Source organism: Hipposideros armiger, unplaced genomic scaffold (assembly GCF_001890085.2).
Source record: "Hipposideros armiger isolate ML-2016 unplaced genomic scaffold, ASM189008v1 scaffold_4, whole genome shotgun sequence".
In the NCBI taxonomy this organism is placed as follows: Eukaryota; Metazoa; Chordata; class Mammalia; order Chiroptera; family Hipposideridae; genus Hipposideros; species Hipposideros armiger.
Genome location: NW_017731354.1, coordinates 5,167,115 through 5,187,053, shown reverse-complemented (window position 1 = coordinate 5,187,053; position 19,939 = coordinate 5,167,115). Strand labels below are relative to the sequence as shown.

The 19,939-nt window shown below is 41.8% G+C and overlaps 2 protein-coding genes across 5 annotated transcripts in view; both read right to left on the bottom strand.

The window, feature by feature from the left end:
• The window catches only part of HEATR3 (HEAT repeat containing 3), a 30,739-nt gene extending 29,318 nt beyond the window's left edge, over positions 1–1,421 (bottom strand). For both annotated transcript variants that reach the window (XM_019643472.1, XM_019643476.1), the window contains exons 1-2: positions 1,076–1,421; positions 700–872 (exon numbers count right to left, since the gene is read on the bottom strand). In XM_019643472.1, coding sequence (XP_019499017.1) covers positions 700–872; positions 1,076–1,213 — 311 coding nt within the window. In that variant the 5' untranslated portion in view covers positions 1,214–1,421. The remainder of the gene's footprint in view (positions 1–699; positions 873–1,075) is intronic.
• A 5,833-nt stretch (positions 1,422–7,254) lies between these two features.
• The window catches only part of CNEP1R1 (CTD nuclear envelope phosphatase 1 regulatory subunit 1), a 13,210-nt gene continuing 525 nt past the window's right edge, over positions 7,255–19,939 (bottom strand). For 2 of the 3 annotated variants that reach the window (XM_019643455.1, XM_019643456.1), the window contains exons 2-6: positions 19,021–19,092; positions 16,877–16,950; positions 13,725–13,834; positions 13,543–13,597; positions 7,255–8,584 (exon numbers count right to left, since the gene is read on the bottom strand). In XM_019643455.1, the coding sequence (XP_019499000.1) occupies positions 8,543–8,584; positions 13,543–13,597; positions 13,725–13,834; positions 16,877–16,950; positions 19,021–19,092 (353 nt within the window). In that variant the 3' untranslated portion in view covers positions 7,255–8,542. Of the gene's footprint in view, positions 8,585–13,542; positions 13,598–13,724; positions 13,835–16,876; positions 16,951–19,020; positions 19,093–19,939 lie in introns of those variants that run through there. The other variant, XM_019643465.1, reaches the window with a different exon arrangement.

The following is a 19,939-nucleotide window of genomic DNA, read 5'->3' as shown; positions in this document are numbered from 1 at the left end:
AGCCACACTCACCTTGGTCCTTACCGGGCCAAGGACCACCACCTCCCTACCCACCCGCCCGCGGTCTCGTGTCTTTGTTGTTGCTGTCCCCAGTCAGCAATGCTTTCTGCTTTTCCGTATCTGGCTCTCTCATTGGTCAGCTTTCGGTTCGCAAATGTCATCTAGAGATGTCCAATTTAAAGTACCGGCTCGCCCACCTCATCTCCCTCTTGGTTTTCTCCATAGCGTGTCTCCCTAGCTAACGTCATCTATTTGTCCTGTTTACTAGGTTCCTGTCTGTTCTCATCAGCATGGGATCTTTGCTGTCTTACTCAGTGTCCTGCCTGCTCAAACTCCCCTGCACCGAGGAGACCTGGCACATATGCTGGAAGAGTCCCCTGAACCTCAGGACTCCATAGAGGGTTCTTGGAGAGAGGACCATGTGCAGGAGGCTGCTGCGTGTGAAGCTGCCAGGCGGACCCATGGAATGCGTGTGTTCAGTGGGTCTGAGGGTCTCTGGAGTGTGGCGCCCTGAGTTCAAATGCCCCCTCTGCAGATGGGAGGCCCTGGGCAGTTCTTGGCGCTCCCGCACTGCCTAGGGGACAAACGCACTGAGGATAAAACATGACAACCGACGGCGCGTTGGCACGCAGAAGGCGCGGACCGGACGCAGTGCCTCCCGGACCCGACGCAGCGCCCTGGACCCCCGACCCTGCTCACCTCAGCGCGCCGGCCGCGGTCTCCCTCACCGCCAGGCTGGGGTCGAGCAGCAGCGGCCCGAGACGGCGCACTGCGTCCCGGCGCGCCAGGCCCGGGAGCGCCGGCTGCTGCTGCACCAGCCGGGCCAACCCCGCGCAGGCGCACTCGCGGACTTCGGCGCTCGGGTGCTGGAGCTGCAGGACGCAAGCAAGTGTCAGAGCGAGAGCAGAGCGCAAGCCCGCGGCGCTGCCCCTCCAAAGGAGGTACTGTCCACATTGTCAGGAACCTGCTGACGGGAAGCCACTCCCAGCTGCTGGCCTCGGCGCCCCCCGCCCCCCCTGCCCCCCGGAAGCCCTCTCCCCGTCCCAGACCTGGGGCCGGCGGGCCCTGGCCTCACCTTTTCTAGCAGCTCCGCTGCCGGCCCGTCGTCCTCCTCTTGCTCGGTCCCGTTCTCGGCCGCTGCCAACTCGGCCTGACAGTCGCCGGTAGGGGAGAACTGAGGTCGCTTGAAGCGCTTCGTCCGGCTCTTGCCCATGGCAATGTGCGCTGGAGGGAAGGCCGAGAGAGAGAGAGCAGGGCGACCGCGAGATGGTGGAGGCTGCCGAACTGGTGGCAGGATCTGGTAGCCAACCCCGAGGATGGCGAGGGCCGGCACCGCAGCTCAGCTGGACCAGCTTAGGGTCTGAGCCCACCTCGCGAAGCAGTGCGCAAGCGCATGGCGTGATCGTGGCGAGCAGGGGGCTGGCGCGGCGAGCGCGCAGGCGTAGAGGCGAGGGTGGGCGGGGCCAGACCTGGCTATGGGGCGGAGTCCTGTGGCTTTTCCCCGCCCGGAGGAGGCTGGATTTGGATGGTAACACCGACTCCGCCTTCCACCAGCTAGTGACGTTTATCACGGTACCGAACCTCGCCAAACCTTTAATTTCCATAACAAGCAAATGGGATTAAGAATACCTAATTTGCAAGGTTATTGTGAGGTTTAAAAAAAATTATATAAAGCACTTAACACCAAACCTGACGTATAGTAAGTAGGATGCTCAAAAACTATTAACCAGGATTTTGCCTAGCACTGTTCTTGTTATAGCTAAAGTCCGGTTAATGTTTTGGAATAAATGAACTCCCTTAAGAAGTTAATTCTCCTGCCTTGGTTTTTTTCATTAGGGAAATGGGGAGATCAATAAAATACATCTAATGCAGCTGTTATAAGGATTACATGTGTCAATGTGTTTCACAGGCTAATAACACAGACTGGCACACAATAAGCACTATATAAATGTTTGGTTGAAACTTTTATTCAACAATTAACAAAAAGGATTCTTTCACACATACTTACTGAGCACCAGGTACAGTGCTGGGCACTGGCCCCTGTCCTCTGTCCTTGTCCTCATGGAGTTTAAAGTTTAGTGAGAGGTATATTAAATATGTATATAGTAGTTATATGAACTTGAAATACAGTTGTGATAAATGCTAACTAAGAAAGGAGGAAAAGTGCAGGAGACTCTTATGTAGTCTTTATAATTACATGTATTTATTGAGCACCCAACGAATGCATAGCTTTCAAGTCAACCCTATGGGGAGAAGTTCCACCCCATGGCAACCCTGCCATCAAGGAGTTGGCTGTCTAGTAAGGGGAATAACATTAACTCCTGTAGCATATTTTGAAAAACAATCACAGAGGTGTAGCTAAACTTGTACAGAATCTCGAGCCTATTAAAGACCAACTTTAGGTACAAGGAAAAGTTGGAGTGCCAAACATATGCTGGTAGGTTTGACTTCCTGGACCTCTCTTAGCTGGCTACTGATCTGCCACTTTCCTAGTCCAAGTTATGTCTTGTCTTGTCTTAGCCACATAGCCGCTGGTCTCTCTTTTTCCACCCTGTCCATCCATACAGCAGCTAGATTGATTTTTTTTTTTTTGCAATGAATATCCCTCCAATTTTTGCATTATATTTACTCCCTTGCTTAAAACCTTTCAATGGCTTCCTTTTCCCTTAGGATAAAGATCACAATCTTAGCTGGCCACAGGGTCCCCTGTCAGCCTCCAGCTTTGTCTCATGTCACCTCTTGTACTCCGCCCTTTTGTTGCGCTCTGTAGGGCCAAACTCTTTCCTGCCTCAGGACTTTAAATAATCCCCAACCTCTACCCCCTTTCCTCCTGTCACTTCTTCATAGTCAGCCTCCTCTGATTTCAAAGTCAGAGACAGGTCTCCCTTGAGATACCATACATCCTGTTCCTCTGCATCAAAGCACAGCTCAAAATTACAGTTACAATGTAAGGTTATTTGTAGATAGTCATACGCAATACTCATACATTCTCCCCAAGTGGGAGAGTATGTAAACCCTCTGACGACAAGACTGTACCTGCTTTCACATATCACTGTATTCCTAACACTGGCCCAAGACCTGACAAAATAGGCGTGCAGTGTCTTGAATGAATAGAGATTATATAATCAGGAAAAAGTAGAACATATAATCTAGACAGAACAGGATGAAATAAAAACAGATTTCTATAGTTTCTCTCTCTGTGGGGATGAGCAAAAAAAAAAAATGGTTCAAAACCTTAGCTGGGGAAGAATTTTGTGGTTTGTTTTCATTAATTACTTTCCTGGGAGAAATGAGCATTTCTGCTAAAATGAATGGTAAACTTTATTTAAGAGCCCTTCAGGGAGCCGTCTAAGATGTCAGTCATAGGAGGGGCCCAATGACCTTTTAACAGTTTCAGAGGAGCCCAGGGACTTTTACCTAATCTGATAATCCTTAACCAGTCATTTTTAAAAATCGAGTCAAGCAATGATTTATCTAACCATCCCTTCTCTTTATCAAGAGGGAATTTTTGAATTTAGACTGCTTAGAAGCCTCTTCCCTTGAGATAATAAAAATTGTAATCAATTACTGTTCAGGTAAGTTTTGTTTTCAATAGGAACTAGCTGTTGACTCCTGTTTCTCCCCCTTCACATATTCTTAAGATAATCTTCCTAAAAGACACTCTGATCAATATTTCTTAAAAATCTTGGACAGTACCATGCGTGTAGGTACATGACTGAACCATGTAATCAGGTTCAGACTTGCACAGAACATACACGGAGAGCACAGCACCCTGCCACTTGCTTCTAACACATCATCTCTTGCCAGGGGCCTCCCGTTTTCCCAGAAATCCCCTTGGCCTTTCCTTTACCTAGGCCTGGGGGACTGTAGAGCTCAGGAAGCTTCCATAGCACACCTTGGCATTAACCATTTCCATTTTCCTGGTACACAGTCTCAGATCGACTTCCAGTTCCTCTGAGTTTTAAGAACTCACTGTGCGATAGAGGTAAACCTAAAAGATGGCCGTCCCGTGGGACCTAGCAGATTGTCCTTCTCTCCTGCCCCAGCAGACACTCCATGCGTACTTTGTGGGCCCTGTACCTCTCTTAGGGTTGTCCATGAATTGTCATCAAAGGTATACATGTGTGCTGTCCCCTGTAGCCCATGAGCTCCATGGAGGGCAGGGGCCATTGCTAGCGGCCAGCACTCAGCTGAATTGAGTTCCTGAGACATTTACTCCCCTGCATGGTTACTACCCTCCGTCTCAGCTGGCCCTAAAGTGACTCAGTCGTCATCAATAAGGAATGTTGCTGGTCATCCGCAGATAATCAAACACCTCTAGTTCCAGATCTTCCCTAAACCCAAGCCATCAAACTGGCCTGATGAGGAAACTGGTGACACCACCACCGAGTACTACGTGTGCCCTGCGACAGAAATGCAGCACTGCAGCCACCCCACATGCCTGTACCCCAAACACAAAGGGGTCAGGGAAGTCTCCTGGGTTGTCCTGGGAGAGCTGGACTGATTTGGCTGGCATTCCCAAACCTAGCAGGGGTACTCAAAAGGAGCTTGGTGGACAGAAACCGTCCTGACAATTATCAAAATATCCCGTGAATGTTAACAGGTATTTTACAAAATGGCAGGGAAATGGGTGGAAAGGTCTCTCTTCAGCAGGATCCCTTAGACCAGCGGTTCTCAACCTGTGGGGCGCGACCCCTTTGGGGGTTGAACGACCCTTTCACAGGGGTCACCTAAGACCATCGGAAAACAAAAAGATACTTACATTACGATTCATAACAGTAGCAAAATTACAGTTATAGAGTAGCAACGAAAATAATTTTATGGTTGGGGGTCACCACAACACGGGGAACTATATTAAGGGGTCGGGCATTAGGAAGGTTGAGAGCCGCTGCCTTAGAGCTTGTAATATGGAGCGTGGGGACTCTCCAAAAGAAGGATATAATAGTTCCCAAACACTGGCGGTCACGGACCCTTTATTTCTGTAACGGGTTATACAGGACGGAAAAGCTGGCGGTGATGTCAAGTATTCTCTGTGCTCCTCTGCTCCCTTGGCCTGCCACCAAGTCCTACTCCTTTTGACTTCCTAAAGCTCCGACCACTACCTGAAGTCTAGTTCAGGAACCTACATCTCTCACCTGGACTAGGGCAGCAGCCCCCACGTCCCCGCCCAGATCATGCCCCTTCAGTCCACACAGGAGTCAGGCATAATCATAATATGCAGGTTCAGTTAAATCATTTCCCCGACTCAAAACCCGGGGGTGGTTTCCCAGTGGCCCCACGGAAACTCCCCAGCCCTGGCCCCTCCTCCTGACAGCCTCGTTTCTTGCTGCAGGCCCTCTCCAGTTCCATGCTGCCCCACCACCCACCACGGACCCTTCCGATTTGTTTGAAAATAACCTTCTTTAGAAAGAAATCCTTGTCTGGGCTGGACCCCCTTCCTCGGGGCATCCTACACTGTTACCTTTCATGCCTCTTAAACCACATGGCGACTCGCTGCTCGTTCACTGGTCTGTATTCCCCAGCAGACATCAAGTTCTGAGAGGTAAAAATTCTTCCTCACACATTTTAAATACCCAGCAAATCACCGGCCACATGAAGGGCAGTCCACAACAGTGAAGAAAAGACACACCCCAAACTTTCAGGTAATAGATGCTTCTCACACCCATCAGACTTGCATAGTAATAAACAATCATATACTAAAAACATCGGTTTAAAAAATGTTTTTTCCAGACAAGATGCACTTCCTGTTTTTGTGGAAATGGGGGAAGATAGAAATTACACGTACCCAATGTAAAAGCATATAGAAAGTTGCAAGTAGGAAGAAAGGTTCAAGTTTCTATGCTCTCAACCGGAGAGGAAGCGAGAGCTTACTTGCTGGTAAAGGCAGAGCATATCTACAAACGCGAGTCAGGAGCCGGTTAGAAAGGTGGCCTCAAAAGACAGCACTTGGTCGTCTGGAGACTTGTTTACAGTGAGGCTGTCTGAGGACGACACCTGGAGCCATTTTAGGTTTCTTCATCTTTAGGAGGCCAAATATTCTTTTTTGCATCTAATCTATCATTCAGGTGTTTGCTTGGTTCAAAAGATAAGCAGAATTTCCTTATGGTTATCTCGACAGAGATGTTGACACTGGGTGAGGTTTGCAACAGTGAGGTTGTTTTTTTTTTTACTTTTAGAATTTGGTTTAACAACTAGATTTACTGAGCATTGACTGTAGCCAAGTACTGCTGTTTATGTGCTTTACCTGAATTAACATGTTTAATATTCAATATAAACCTGGAAGATTGACATTATACCTAAATCCTATATATTACCTACTCAGGAGATTGGCATTATGCCCCTTTTACAAACGAAGAAACCAAGGTTACGTAATTTGCCTAGTTACAAAATTAGCAAGTAGCAGATCTGAGCATCAAATCCAGTCTGGTGTTAAGAGGCCAAGTTCTTAACCATAACATTATGTTTCATGAATTCAGTTCAACATACACACCCCCACAAACATCCTTTTAATCTGAGTCCAGAGACCTGGGTTCAGGTGCTGGTTCCGTCTTTCAGAAGTCTTGGGGACCTCAAGTCACTTTGAAACTGAGACTTTCTTCCCACGTGTAAAATAGACTGGACTCAATCAGGGCTTTCCTAACTTGGTGGAAGTGGGCTTGAGGGTGAGGGTGAAGGGAAGCCAGTCTGGCAATGATCCTTGGGCCATTTCAACCACAGCAAAGATTTTTTTAGAAAATGAACTGTTCTGCTAGGACTAAAGGTATGAAAAATCTTGAACAAGTTTCTGTCTTGGAGCCAACAGACTCCAAGTAGACTGGCAACAGGAAACCCGCGAAATCGTCTCCCACTGCAAGCGAAGTACATGTATGTACACAGCTTTACTTGTTAGAGAGGATGTGCGGCTTTCGTTAAACACTCACGGTAGGTAACTCCAAGGTCTAAGGGCCTCTAAAATCCGTCAACTTTACACTTGGAGGAAACTGGCAATGTAAGTTTGTAAAGCACACTTTGAGAAAATCTACATTTCCTGACTAACAGCTAAATGTTATTAGACAATGATGAGTAAGACACAGTGAAAGTAATCATAGGCTAATAAAGTGGGTAAGTACAATTGCTACTTGCAATTTGCTCTACTGGACAGAGCTGAAGTAAAATATCTCATTTGGAACTAGCCTGTAGATGAAATACACAGTATGTTTAAAAAACCTTTCAGAGTTACAGACTTACAATACACCAAGGAAAAAGACCAATTGCTAATTATATATAAAGTATTTATTTTTATGCACATATTTACCTACAAAATTTACAGAAAATAAAACACTGCAGAATATATAGAATACCCTCTCCTCTTAAGACGTCTTAGGAGCAGAGGGCTTTATTGCTACAGGTCAAAGAATAAAATTTTATTCACATGAAAGCCAAGGTGAACACATTTAAGTTAAATGGCAGCCTGGTTAAAAGATTTTGTCCTGTTAGTGAATTTTCAGCTTTTTGTTAAATGAAATTTGAAAGACTACTCACGAAATAATTTAAACCTTTTCAAAATCTTCTAATAAACAGGTAAAAGGCACCTCCAGTTTGTTAAAATATTTACAGCAATCCCAATAGTTTAATTTTAAGGGCTCTTCTAGTACATGTGGCTAATACGCATACACAGTATGTCGATAACACTCTCTGAACAGTGAGAATGGTGGACTCTGGTTTATGGCAGCCCTCCCACGTGCTCCTGGTGATGGAGTGGTTGGTCAACTACACCCGTGCAATACTCGGGTCACAGCACGTCTACCACAGCACAAAACCCAATGATCTAAAATAACGACTATCAAATTCCCAGACAATACATAATTTATAACTAAACCTGTATATTCAGAAGCCTTTGGAGTGTTCTTAAAATTATTTTTAAAAATATAAATTTAGCATTAAATGAAAACAACAAACAGGAAAATATCACCACAATAGTGGCTGAAGTTCACTATCTGGTTTAATAAAAACTGTTTCTCAAAACATTTCTAGTTTCTCACAACATAATGGAGATGACTTTTCCTCAATGTAAGCTCAATCTGTCTGTCCTGCGTTGCGATGGAGAGGAGCGTAACTGAAAGGCACAGCTGTACAGAATGGCTGGCTTGAGAGCTGTGGGGATGGCAAGACGTTCCTGAAATACTGGTGCAGGAGGACCAAGTCCACTTTCTTCTTTAACATTGGCATTGATTTGCTATTTACAGTAGTTTGCAAAAATACATTATAAAAACTGGATGAGGTTGTTCTAAGTTTAACTTAGTAACATACGTACTTCATCTGCGAACATCTTCGCAGGATCTGAAGTACTAAAGTGACACTAATACTGCAACACAGATAATCCAAGGTACCGAAGCACTGATACTGTGAGTCGCCATCAAGACATCTGGGTAAATATTGCACACTTCTTGTCAGTTGTTGCTATGACCTTCACATATCCAATTACAAAAGGAATCCTTTACGGCTGTTGCTATACCACTCATTTGAAGGCTGTTTTCGGTCCCGTAACAATGAGTGCAGACTGTCATTGAACATGAGGTCTAGGTTTCAAAATTAGTTTTCCCGTCTGTAAAAATAAAAAATAAAAGTTTTTCAATACACAGTTCTACTAAAACCACCACCACTTATCTATAAACCTTGAAGGGCATTTGAAGGATATCAGAACACCTCTCTGCATTTAGTTAAGATTAAGCAATTAATAGCTATGTTTCATAGTTTTCTTTGTGTGGAGGTTTCTTCCAAAATTTGTATTACTTTAAAATACACATATACCATCTTTATTTGATGAATTCCCTGTTCAATGGCTACCTAAAAATCAGCCAATCAATCCACTGAATAAAATCCCAACCTGAAAAAATTAATTTATGCTCCTTCCCAAACGAAGTGTATAGAACATGAATGAAACTACATATCTGGCAAAAATATTTCTCCATTTCCAACTTTAAATTTTAATTTCATTAAAATGTAAACCAATGGTTGGAACACTATAGACACTCGTACACTGCGGGTGTTTAGTAGAAGTGAATACAACTCTACTGAAGGGCCGTCATATTTATCCAAAAAAAAAAGGTGCATACCACATAATCTAAACAATTCCACTTCTAGGAATTCATCTGAAGAAAACTAAATGTAAGGTAAAGATGTACATGTTATTCTTTCAACATTTATTGAGTGCCTCCTGTGTGCCAGGCCTTGTGTGAAATACAAGGGACCCAGTAATGAACTAGACAAAGTCCCTTGTCCTCATGGAGTCAAGTTCTAGCGGAGAACATACAACTTACATAATATGGAAAGTGTGGAAACTGTATGTCCAACAGGGGATTAAATTGTGATGCGGCCATAAAATGGGACGATATGTAATTTTTAAAAATGGAAAGCCTTAAGTGAGATAACACAGATTAAATGTCCAGGACCTCGCACATGGCTGTCCAATAAATGGCAGCTCTTATATCATAACATTGAGTCAAAGGTTTGAAAAACCCATAATACACCTTTATTTCATAAAAAGTAAATGAGAAAAGACAAAATATAAAACATGGTGATTATCTTTAGCTGGTAAGATTCTAGGTGGTTCTAATTAACAGGTTTTTATTATCCTCAAGTCAGAAGTGTTGTCAAGATACTAGTGACCTCTTGATTCTCACTTTCACCTAATTTCGGTAATAGCTTGATATCTTGGTAGAACTTTGATAGCAATTTTTCTGTTTAACCGAGGTATAATTTAAACACAGTAAAATGCTCAAATCTTATGTAGTTTTGACAAATGAATACACCCATGTAGCCACTACCCAGATTAAGCTTGAGAATATTACTATCACCCAGAAAGCTCCGCCACGACCCTTCCGGTCAATGGTCCCCCCCCCCCCTCCCCGCACGGACGTCACTGCTTACCCTAGATTAACCTTTCCTGTCTCTGATCTTCAAGTAAATGGAATCACACGGTGTTTTTTTTTACATCTACTTTTTTTGCTCAATGTGTTTCTGAGATCCACCTGTTACATTTCAGTAGTTTGTACTTTTTTATATAAAATATACAGTATTCCACTGTATAACTATACTATTTGTTTATCCATGGTTTTAATCTATTTTATCTTTACTTTAAATTACATGGTCAGACATTAATGTAATCTCATTATAAAAAATTCAAATACAGCTAAGCTAAAGTCATCGTTTGCATCACCTAAAATTCTAGGCCCTCTTATGGAAAAAAACAGTTTTAGCATGAATTCTTCCAGGTAGTTTTTATGGATTACATTCACATATAGAAATAATAAAAATACGGTGTTTCTAACATGCTGAAATATTTGAGGGTAAAATATATCACTTGGGATTTGTTTCAAAATAATCCAATGAGGGCCAGGGTGCACATGAAGTAAATCCAACCATGAGATGATCACTGTTGACACTGGCCAGTGGGTACATGGGGGTTCATTACATTCTTCTCTTTCCTTTTTTATGTTTGGAAATTTTCCTAATTAAAAGTTAAAAACAAATGGTACCAAATTCAGCATAGTTTGGTAATTTACTTTTTGCACTTAACATTATGTCGTGAAGGTCCATGTCTCTATTTACAGATTTACTCCCGGTTTCCTACGATGTGGTACTGCACAGCCTATTTTACCGCTCCCCTGCTGAGAAGCATAAAAATGGTTTCCATTTTGTCACTACTGCAAAGGAAACTTGCCTGCCTGTGCGCATGTGTGATGCTTCGCGAGTAGACGGAGAGGAGAACGGCAGGGTTGAGGCGCGCACATTTTACACTTTGTAGGAATGATAAACCTGCCCCTGAAACAGCTGTACCAATGTATATTCCCAACGAGCAGCGTGTGGGTGAATCCATTTCACCACAGTATTGGGATCTCCAGTGTTTAATGTCTGCCAGTCTGACAGGTAACACAAATGAAAACTCCGTTTTACTTTGCGTTTCCCTGATTGTAAATGAGGCTGTCCAATCTTTATATGTTTATTAGCCATTCTTATATGTTCATTAGCCATTTGTATTTCCACTTTTGTGATATGACTTACCATTTCCCATTTTTAAAATGTACTGTCTTTTTCTTATCGATTTTTAATAGGTTTTTAAATACTCTGGGTACTACCTCTATCAGATGCCTTACAAATACTTTCTTTTAATCACCGCTTAATATGTAGCCATCTGCTGTACAAAATTTGCAAAGCTTTGTGTCATTAAATGCACCCAACTTCTTCCATTACAGCATTTCTGTTGTGTCCTAAGAAGGTGTTTTGTATCCTAAGGTTATAAACATATTCTTCTATATTTTTTCCTAATGTTTTTGTAGTGGGATGTGTATGTCTTTTTAAACACATTCAAGACTTTCTTTGAAATTTAGTTTTTTTAAATTGATGTGAAGCAGAGATCTAATTTTTTCCAAATGAAGAGCCAATTGTCTCAACGCTACTAAATTGCCTATTTCTTCCCTTTAACTTAAAATACTATCCTCATTCTCTACTAAATTTAAAAAAAAATATTTTATTGGGGAATTGGGGGAAGGGGAACAGACAAGTTGCTGTCCTTTTGTTCTTCAGCCTAGTTGTGGAGGATGTCACTTCACTGGCCCATGTTGGTGTTATCATTGCGCTCTTACCAGGTGAGGCAGTCACTCACCGGCCATTGGACGGCAGCTCACAGCAGCTCATGCCTGCTGCTGGCCAGCTCCACTGCAGCCTATGCTGTCGCCAGCGACTCACGGCAGCACAGCTCCAGGTCTAGCTGTTGTTCACCATCTTAGCTGTAGAGGGTGCAGCGTCATTGGCCCTCATGTGGGATCCGAACCGGGGCCCTGCTGCTCAGAGCTGGCATCCCAAGCCAGCTCTTAACCAATGTACCACTCGGCCAGCCCCTCTACTAATTTTTTATAATCAAGCTGCTTAGTTCTTATTTTCTTCCACTGATCCCGTTGTCTTCCTGCTCTTATATATATTGTTTTGCTCTTTATTCTAATTTTCTATATTAGGTAGTATTATTTAATAGTTTTTAAAATTGAAGGTCAAAAAGCTTTTACAAATAAAATAAGCAAACCCAAACTGTGAGACTCTCTTACCATAGTACAATACATCAATAGTAGATGTGAGGGCCGGCCGAGTGGCGCATTGGTTAAGAACTGGCTTGGGATGCCAGAGGGCCCCGGTTCGGACCCCACATAGGAGGGCCAGTGACACTGCTCTCTACAGCTAAGATGTTGAACAACAGCTCAACCTGGAGCTGGGCTGCCGTGAGTCGCCGGCGACGGCGTAGGCTGCAGCCCCTGCTGCAGTGGGTTGCCATGGGCTACCATGTGTAGCTGGCAGCCAGTGTGAGCGGCCATCAAGCCACCGTGAGCGGCCATCCAGAAGCCGGCGACTGATCTGCCTCACCTGGGAAGAGCGCAATGATGGTGCCAACTTGGGCCAATGAAGCAACGTCCTCCACAACTAGACTGAAGAACAAAAAGACAACAACTTGTCTGTTTCCCTTCCCCCAATTCCCCAGTGCTGTTCCCATGCCCCAATTCCCCAATAAAAAATTAAAAAAAAAAAAATAGATGTGATAAAAAAATATGGTGAATGCTTAAATTAAAAAAATTACAAAGATACATTGCCATTAATCCCCCTCAAAATACTCCCCCTCTCTTTGAAAACACTTACCCCATCATTCTTGCCTCTTTCTGAAGCAGTTCTGGAAGTTCTCTTTCGTGAGTGTCTTAGTTGTGCTGTCGTGTCTGCCTCGATGTCCTGTATCAATTCAAAACGTTTTCCTTTCATGGTCATTTTGACTTTGAGGAAGAGCCAGAAGTTGCATGGTGCCAGATCCGGTGAATAAGGTGGATGAAGACACACCATAATGTTTTTATTTACAGAAATTATCGTACCAGAAGCGATGTGTAACACAGAGCATTGTTATGATGGAGGATGAAGTAAAGACACTCATGAAAGAGGACTTCCAGAATTGCTTCAGAAAGTGGCAAGAATGATGTGCAAGTATGTTTGAAGCAAAGGGGAGTATTTTGAGGGGGGATTAATGGCAATGTGTCTTTTACTGCAATAAAATTTTAAACATTCACCATAGTTTTTGATCACACCTTGTATATGATCAACTTTTAAAAACACAACAAGTTTGTATGCCCACAGTCCATCAATTAATCTATGACTCTATTTAGAATCCTACATACAGAATACCACTAGAAAAATTATAGTTTATGAAAACAACATCCAACTGGGCCATTTTGGCCCAATAATGAGCACTGTATTTTATTAAATCTAAGACGGCTTCGATTACAAGATACATCATGATTTTATGTCTTTAAGAAAAATTAAACTGTCTACACTACCAATTTATTGTAAGACACTGTTGATTATTAGACATATCTCAATTGCAGAGATGTTAAAAAAGTGTCTTAGAATCAATGCTATAAGGAATATTCCCACTAGTAATTACATGGAGACAATTTATTGTTAATAAAATGCCTGTTTTACTTAAACTAAAACATTTCACGTCTATAATTTCCTAATGAAAAAAATACTTACATCATCACAAGACATATTGTACTCTGCTAACACAGTTCGACATCGAGCGGCTATACTGAATGAATGGGGTCAAAGGAAAATTTATCATTTCAAGAGTAATCTTTTAAACAACACACCTAGATCATCGAGAAGGTGCTTTAACTTAGTTCAGAGAATAAAACTCAATTCATGGTAAAGGATACATTGATGGTGCAACTACTCTCTTGTGTATTCCAGCAAAGAACAAGCCTATTAGAGTGATACAGCTAATGGTGAAAAAGGGATGATTCCATAATGATGTGAAGAAGGACACCTGTAAAAGAGTTTGAAATATAAAAATGTTAAAAATCTTAGAACAATACTGATCCTTACCCTCCCCATTCATGCATAAAGATATGCAACATTTAATCATCGAAAATATGAGGATTTGAAGACTTCCAATAATCCTAGTTCTTCATATTGCTATACTATACAAATATGTAATGTACGTTTTATATCCTCAGTGTAGCGAGACAATACAGCAATATTCCCTCCAGTCATTCATTCCTATAGTCAAAAACCACCCAACCAAAACTAGGCACTGAACCCTTCCCAGGGAGAAGCAATTTGGAAGGCACAAGGTTAAGGTCCCCAAGAGCAGGGCCATCATCCTGTGCACTGCTGTTCTCCCAGCATCTGAAATAGCACTTGACAAACACAGGTGCTCAATAAATACTGTGGAATAAGACAAGGCCTCCGATCTCAATGAGAACACAAGTCCAACATGATCTAGTTACCCTCCCTGTTAAAAAGCGTCCTTAAGCGAGCTGGGCAACCTCTCGCACGGATAACCTGATCCCAGTCGAATCATGTCGTGCCCCACTTGCACACATGCTAGTGTACCCTGGTCTCCTCTCGACCTGGCTAACTCCTACACGTCCACAGGACTCAGCGCTAGCGTCAGCCTGCCTCTGTGCAGAAGCCAGTGCGTTTGGTTTTGAAGCTGCTGAGATTTAGAAAGCCATAGGACAGTTGAGCAGGGAAAACAATCAGTAGCTATCCATAAAGAGCGAGAGTTCAAGAAAAAAGAAGGGCTAATTTCAGATCTGGGCATCATCAGATGATGGCAGAAAACGTGACCACACACAATACTAACAACATGTAGAGGGACAAGGGTCCAAGATCCAGGACTGGAACGAGAGCAGGCGCTGAAGCCACACTAGTGGGGAACAGGAAAGCAGATCGAAGGAGAGAAGACGAGTACTTAGTCTGGAAAAAGAAATCAGAAGGACTAGAAACTCAGTGGGAGCCACAGAATCAAGCTACGGGCCTCTGCACTCCACCATCACACCAAGAGATGTGTACATGTTTCAAGACAGAGCGCTAAACTTATACATTTGTCAAATGAAGAAAAGGGGAGGCTGAAAACCTCAGGAGGGAAGACGCTCCCAGAAGGAAGTGATCCTGAAGACTAATATTCCAGAGGAACGGCTTCCTGAAACCTTTGAGGACAGTTAACTCCACTGGCCCAGCTATGTTTTCTGTGGCACAATGTTAGCACAGTGTTTTATGTCTTAATTTGAATTACAATAGATCAGCTGGTACCAGCCTTCTTCCTCCATGGCAATAATCAGCTGCATCCTAACAGCAGTTTCCCCCTTTGGATCAGGTGTTCATGTACTTTCCCGTTTGCCACATTCTTACCTGGGGCTCTTCCAGCTAGCCACTGGCTTTTGAGTTTGCAACTGCTGCTACAGACACAATTGCTGCTGAAAACTCTCATCAGGTTTGAGGTTATTAAATACTAAAATATAGAGAGCCAAGCCTTAGGCTAATCGTTATATTCTCACCTAATTTAGAAAATCATATTAACTACAGAGTTTTGGGCCTATTTCAAATTACATTTAATTCTGTGTTTTATTAAGATCTCAACTAGCTGAAATCAGCTTACATTTTTCCCAATTAGAAGTCAGATTCATTTCCCAAGACAGACCTTTTTCAATCTTCTTCCCAGCTTCCTTCACTCTTCCCCTCAAGATGAGCACCAAGAGCAGCCGAAAGATCAGCTTTTTATAAATGAACACACAAGAGAGTTTCCTACCTGCCACAAAAACCCCTCTATTAACATAAAATTCCATCTCCACCCTCCCCTTCCTATCCCTTTACGTTTCCAGCTAGTGGATAAAGTCAGGGAGGCTGTAAGCTAAATAAGCCCCTGGCTGGCTGAACTGCCATTTCGGATACTGACAAAGCCTTACTATTAGGTTCTTCTCCTGTATGACCTAAAAAGTTATAAATAAAGCTACTGGAAGTAACCTACCTACTTACAGCTTAAAAGGGGGAAGTGAAGTTAAGGATTGTGAAAATTACATCATTATTACCTAAATAAAGCTGCACTGGGAAGGGCGGGGACCTTCACTGATGAACTGGAGACTACTGCTTCTCTAATAAAAAAGCCCGAGGATGAAATTAAGACATAGTTAGTAGAAAGAGGTAGAAATCTGAGAAACATGCTATCAGCTTTCACCAAAGGATGCTTCAAGAAGTTAAGATTATGAAATCTGTTATTGCATTTGGTACAGAATATTCTTAGATAGTGCCCAATGGAAAACCTCTCAGTGGTTCTTATATTAAATTTCAGGCCGGAAATTTTCCTTAAGAGATAAATGCTGAGGGTAAAAAAGCTTTGCTGGCTTAAAGAACTTATACATGTTTTCTTTTCACAGACAGTGAACACCACAGAGCTGGCTGTGACTTTACTGATTAGGAAACTCAGACTCACCTATAACTCGATTCTGGCCATCGTGCTGCCACATGGCCTCCGACATCAGCGACCCGATTCCTTCCTGGTTCTGACCTCCTAGTCTAATTAGTTTTTTCTAATCTTGACTTATTATTACATTTGTATTTTGCTATTTTACCATGTTTCCTGCAAAGTCGTTTCAAATGTTTTATGGGATGAGGAAGGGTATTAACAAAGATAACTCATAGAAGAAAATGTTTGCTAATTTTTAAAAGCTGGCACTGAGGAACAAAGTTGACACTAAATGAACAAAGCTAAACAAAAACAATGTATACACTGAAATATATAATAATATGTACAAATGAGATATTGTAAAGCTGCATACAAGTTCAGAAACTGAATGAGAATATAAGTGGAGGAACATTTCTTGGGCCCCTTTCCCTGGAAAGACAGTTAATCCACAACAGCAGCCAAAGTTGTTCTTAAGCAAATTAATATGTCACATTTTTAATATGATTAATATCACTATTAGTAGTAATAGGCAGCACTTGAGTAATACTTTACAATGAACAAAACACCGCTATATCCAGTATCTCATTTTATTCATGAAAGATTTTAAATCAAAACTTCTACCTTTTGTGTCTCAGGGTCTATTAACCAGTTCCAGGCACCGGTAGCTGTACAGACAGAGACCACTATAAGAAGCACTGATGAAAAATAAACACGAAATTAGTAAGGAAACAAGCTCTTAATATTCAATATTACTACCACCAGTTCCTAATAATGACAGCCAGAGGAGGAAGCACTTTATTAAATGGAAAATGCGCTTGACTCAGAAATTAGGAGACTTGCTTGTTGTAACTGAGGATGATACTGTCTCCCTTATTCCTTTAGTCAGAACTTATGAAGATTAATGAAATCGAAAGCAATAAAACCCAAGATGGTAAAACTTGAATATAAGATTCTATGTTATGTAGCTTTCAATGTGCTTTGTGCTGATAGTACAGATCTTGTAAATTAAAAAACAAAAGACAAAAAAAACCCTTCTCATTTTCTAATGTAAACAAACCACACAAAGACTCCTTTACGAATGCACCGAGTTCTGGCTAAGGGATTTTGCCTTGCAGTCAACTGCCTGCTGTTCAATTAAATAAAAGTCAGTGTTAGAAGGGTGGATGGCACACACCAATCAGTATTACATTTTCTTTAAGAAACTTAAAGGAAAGTCAGGGTAGAGATTACTGATAACAGATCTTAGAAAACGTTTCTTTATCCCCCACTAAGCTAGAATTATTTTTTAAATTCTACATAGATCACAAGAAAAACTTAAGAATAAATGGCATTTCTATAATAATAAAAAGGAACTAAGACCTAGTTAATATTCTGATCCAGACTGTTACTGTCTTTCAGTCGGGATGCATACATTTTTAAAATGTAGAGATCAAGCTTCAAAGAGCAACAGAAATATAGTAAAACCTTAATTATCTATAATTCCTGGTGATGAACTTTTAGAAGAAGCAAATCACAGAAAAACATCTCATTAGTTATTTAGTTACAGAATCAAACTTTCAAAATTATGTCTGAACTCAGAATAAACTCAATTTCCTATAATTCTATATTTCCAATAAGAAATATACTACACTACAGCTTTTTATTTTTAATGAAGCAAAAGCAAACTAGAAGGGACCTCATACACATACTTTTATACGTACATGAACCATGCTGATGTCACTGACATGCAAGCGCTGAGACCGTGAACAAGAGAAAGTAAAGGGTGTTCACTATATTACATTTTATAAGATAGGACAGCATTGTATACATTTTAAAAGATTCTCAAGTAACAGTGAAACAAGGTTTTGGGGGTAATCCCTAGGTAAACCAAAGAACCCGAGGAAATCATTACTTGTGAATTCTGACCAATCAGAAATCTCACAGCATATGATTAAAACTGTGGAAATACATCTAATAAAATCACACAAGAAATCTTAACATAGAAAAAGCACCCTAACTTCACTAGTGCTCCTTTGGTCCCACAAACTGAGTTACACTTTGAAATGAAGTATGTCTTCGATGTGTGCTGCTGTACTTTTCCTTGGCAGGAATTAAGTTCCAACAATGAACAGCCAAGAAATTAAGACTGGTCCCAACATCAGTCAGCAAAGCATTTTGTTTGTGATGTCATCACTTGCACATCTGCATTCCCTATATATTTCCACGGGGCAGTACCCACAATCCTTTCAAATCCTATTTTGTAGTCCTCATCATATCTACGATTAGACAGTAATAATGTGAATTTTTCTTTTCTACGTTAGGCTCCAAAGCAACACAATTATGCTTTGTTAAAATCAATTAAGGGTAACTTTATAACCTTTGTAAGTATATGTTAAATATGATTTTCCTTAACAAAACTTTATTTCAATAGTTTATAGGCAAATTGTAAAACTGCTAAACAGGCTACTGAAAATATTATATATATTGTCTATCACATTTGTAACATTTCTTTAATAAAAAAGTATATCTGTTTTAATGGAAAAACAAAAATTCAACCACAAAGACTGTTCTTTTAGGGAGCCAGTTCTTCTTTAAACATTTCTTTATAATGCATTGTTTACAATGTTAAATAAATTTTAAAAGTGAAAACAAAAGGAAATGTTATGTTTTAGTAAAGAAAGCATTTGTTAATCAGATTTTACATAAAAGCAAATAATTGCTAGGCAGAGATAAAAGTATCAATTGTCAGTTTATTTTCCCTTAAAGAAACACATTCAGGCACTTACTTCTCCAACGTCCAGTGGCAGGTTGCAAACAGTGAATATATTCAGTGAGTCTCCTCTCGAAAGCCTTGAGATCTAGGCAAAAAGATTCCAATCTTCTCATTAGCCATTCTTCCTAGTCTGAGTCTATTAAGATGAAATTCTACGCTAACTGCTTCTGGTCTCACACAACGCCTTACACGTGTCCCTGCACTGTTTACTTCCTTTACTGTGACAGCTTTAAGCACCTGAGAAAAACACTAGGTGTCTTTAATCCCGATTTCACATACAAGGAAACTGGCTGGTTCATTTTTAGAAGCTTCGTGAAACGGTTACGTGGAAAATCGGCAGCAGCCTTAAGCCGGAGCCAAACGCTAGAAATTTGAGGGGTTGCAACTAAAAGGATCAAAACCAGGTCGAGTTTTAACTCTGTTGGAACCAAGAACTTCCTATTAGAACGCAGCGCCTCACACCCAAGGAAGTCTTCGGACGCAACTGCCCGATTCCGACTGCTAGCCCTTGCATTTAACTCATGGCTGCGCTGTCTGTCTGGTCGCAGCCGGGCTTGACCCGCACACGGGTGGGTGTGAAAAGCCAGTCCCCCTTTCTGCCTCCGAACGGGTCACGAGTGTCCAGCACCATCAAGACCCTCCGCCTTCTAAAGGCCGGGGTCGTCCAAGGTGCTCCCTCTGGATGAGCAAGGTGGGGTGTCGCTTCCACAGTCGCGTTCTTTCAACTTTAAAAGTGAGATCAAGGGGCGCTTTCTTACCCCGGCAGTCCCCAGGAACCACGGCAGGGATTACGGACACAACTCGCGGGGTTATCGGGAGAAAACTACGTGAGTTAGCATGCTACAATGCACGAATTACAAGTGTGTCTGTTTACTAATGAATAAAAGACAGCCAGGAAAACGAGCTCCGTGGTTTAAACTGGGGGGGTGGGG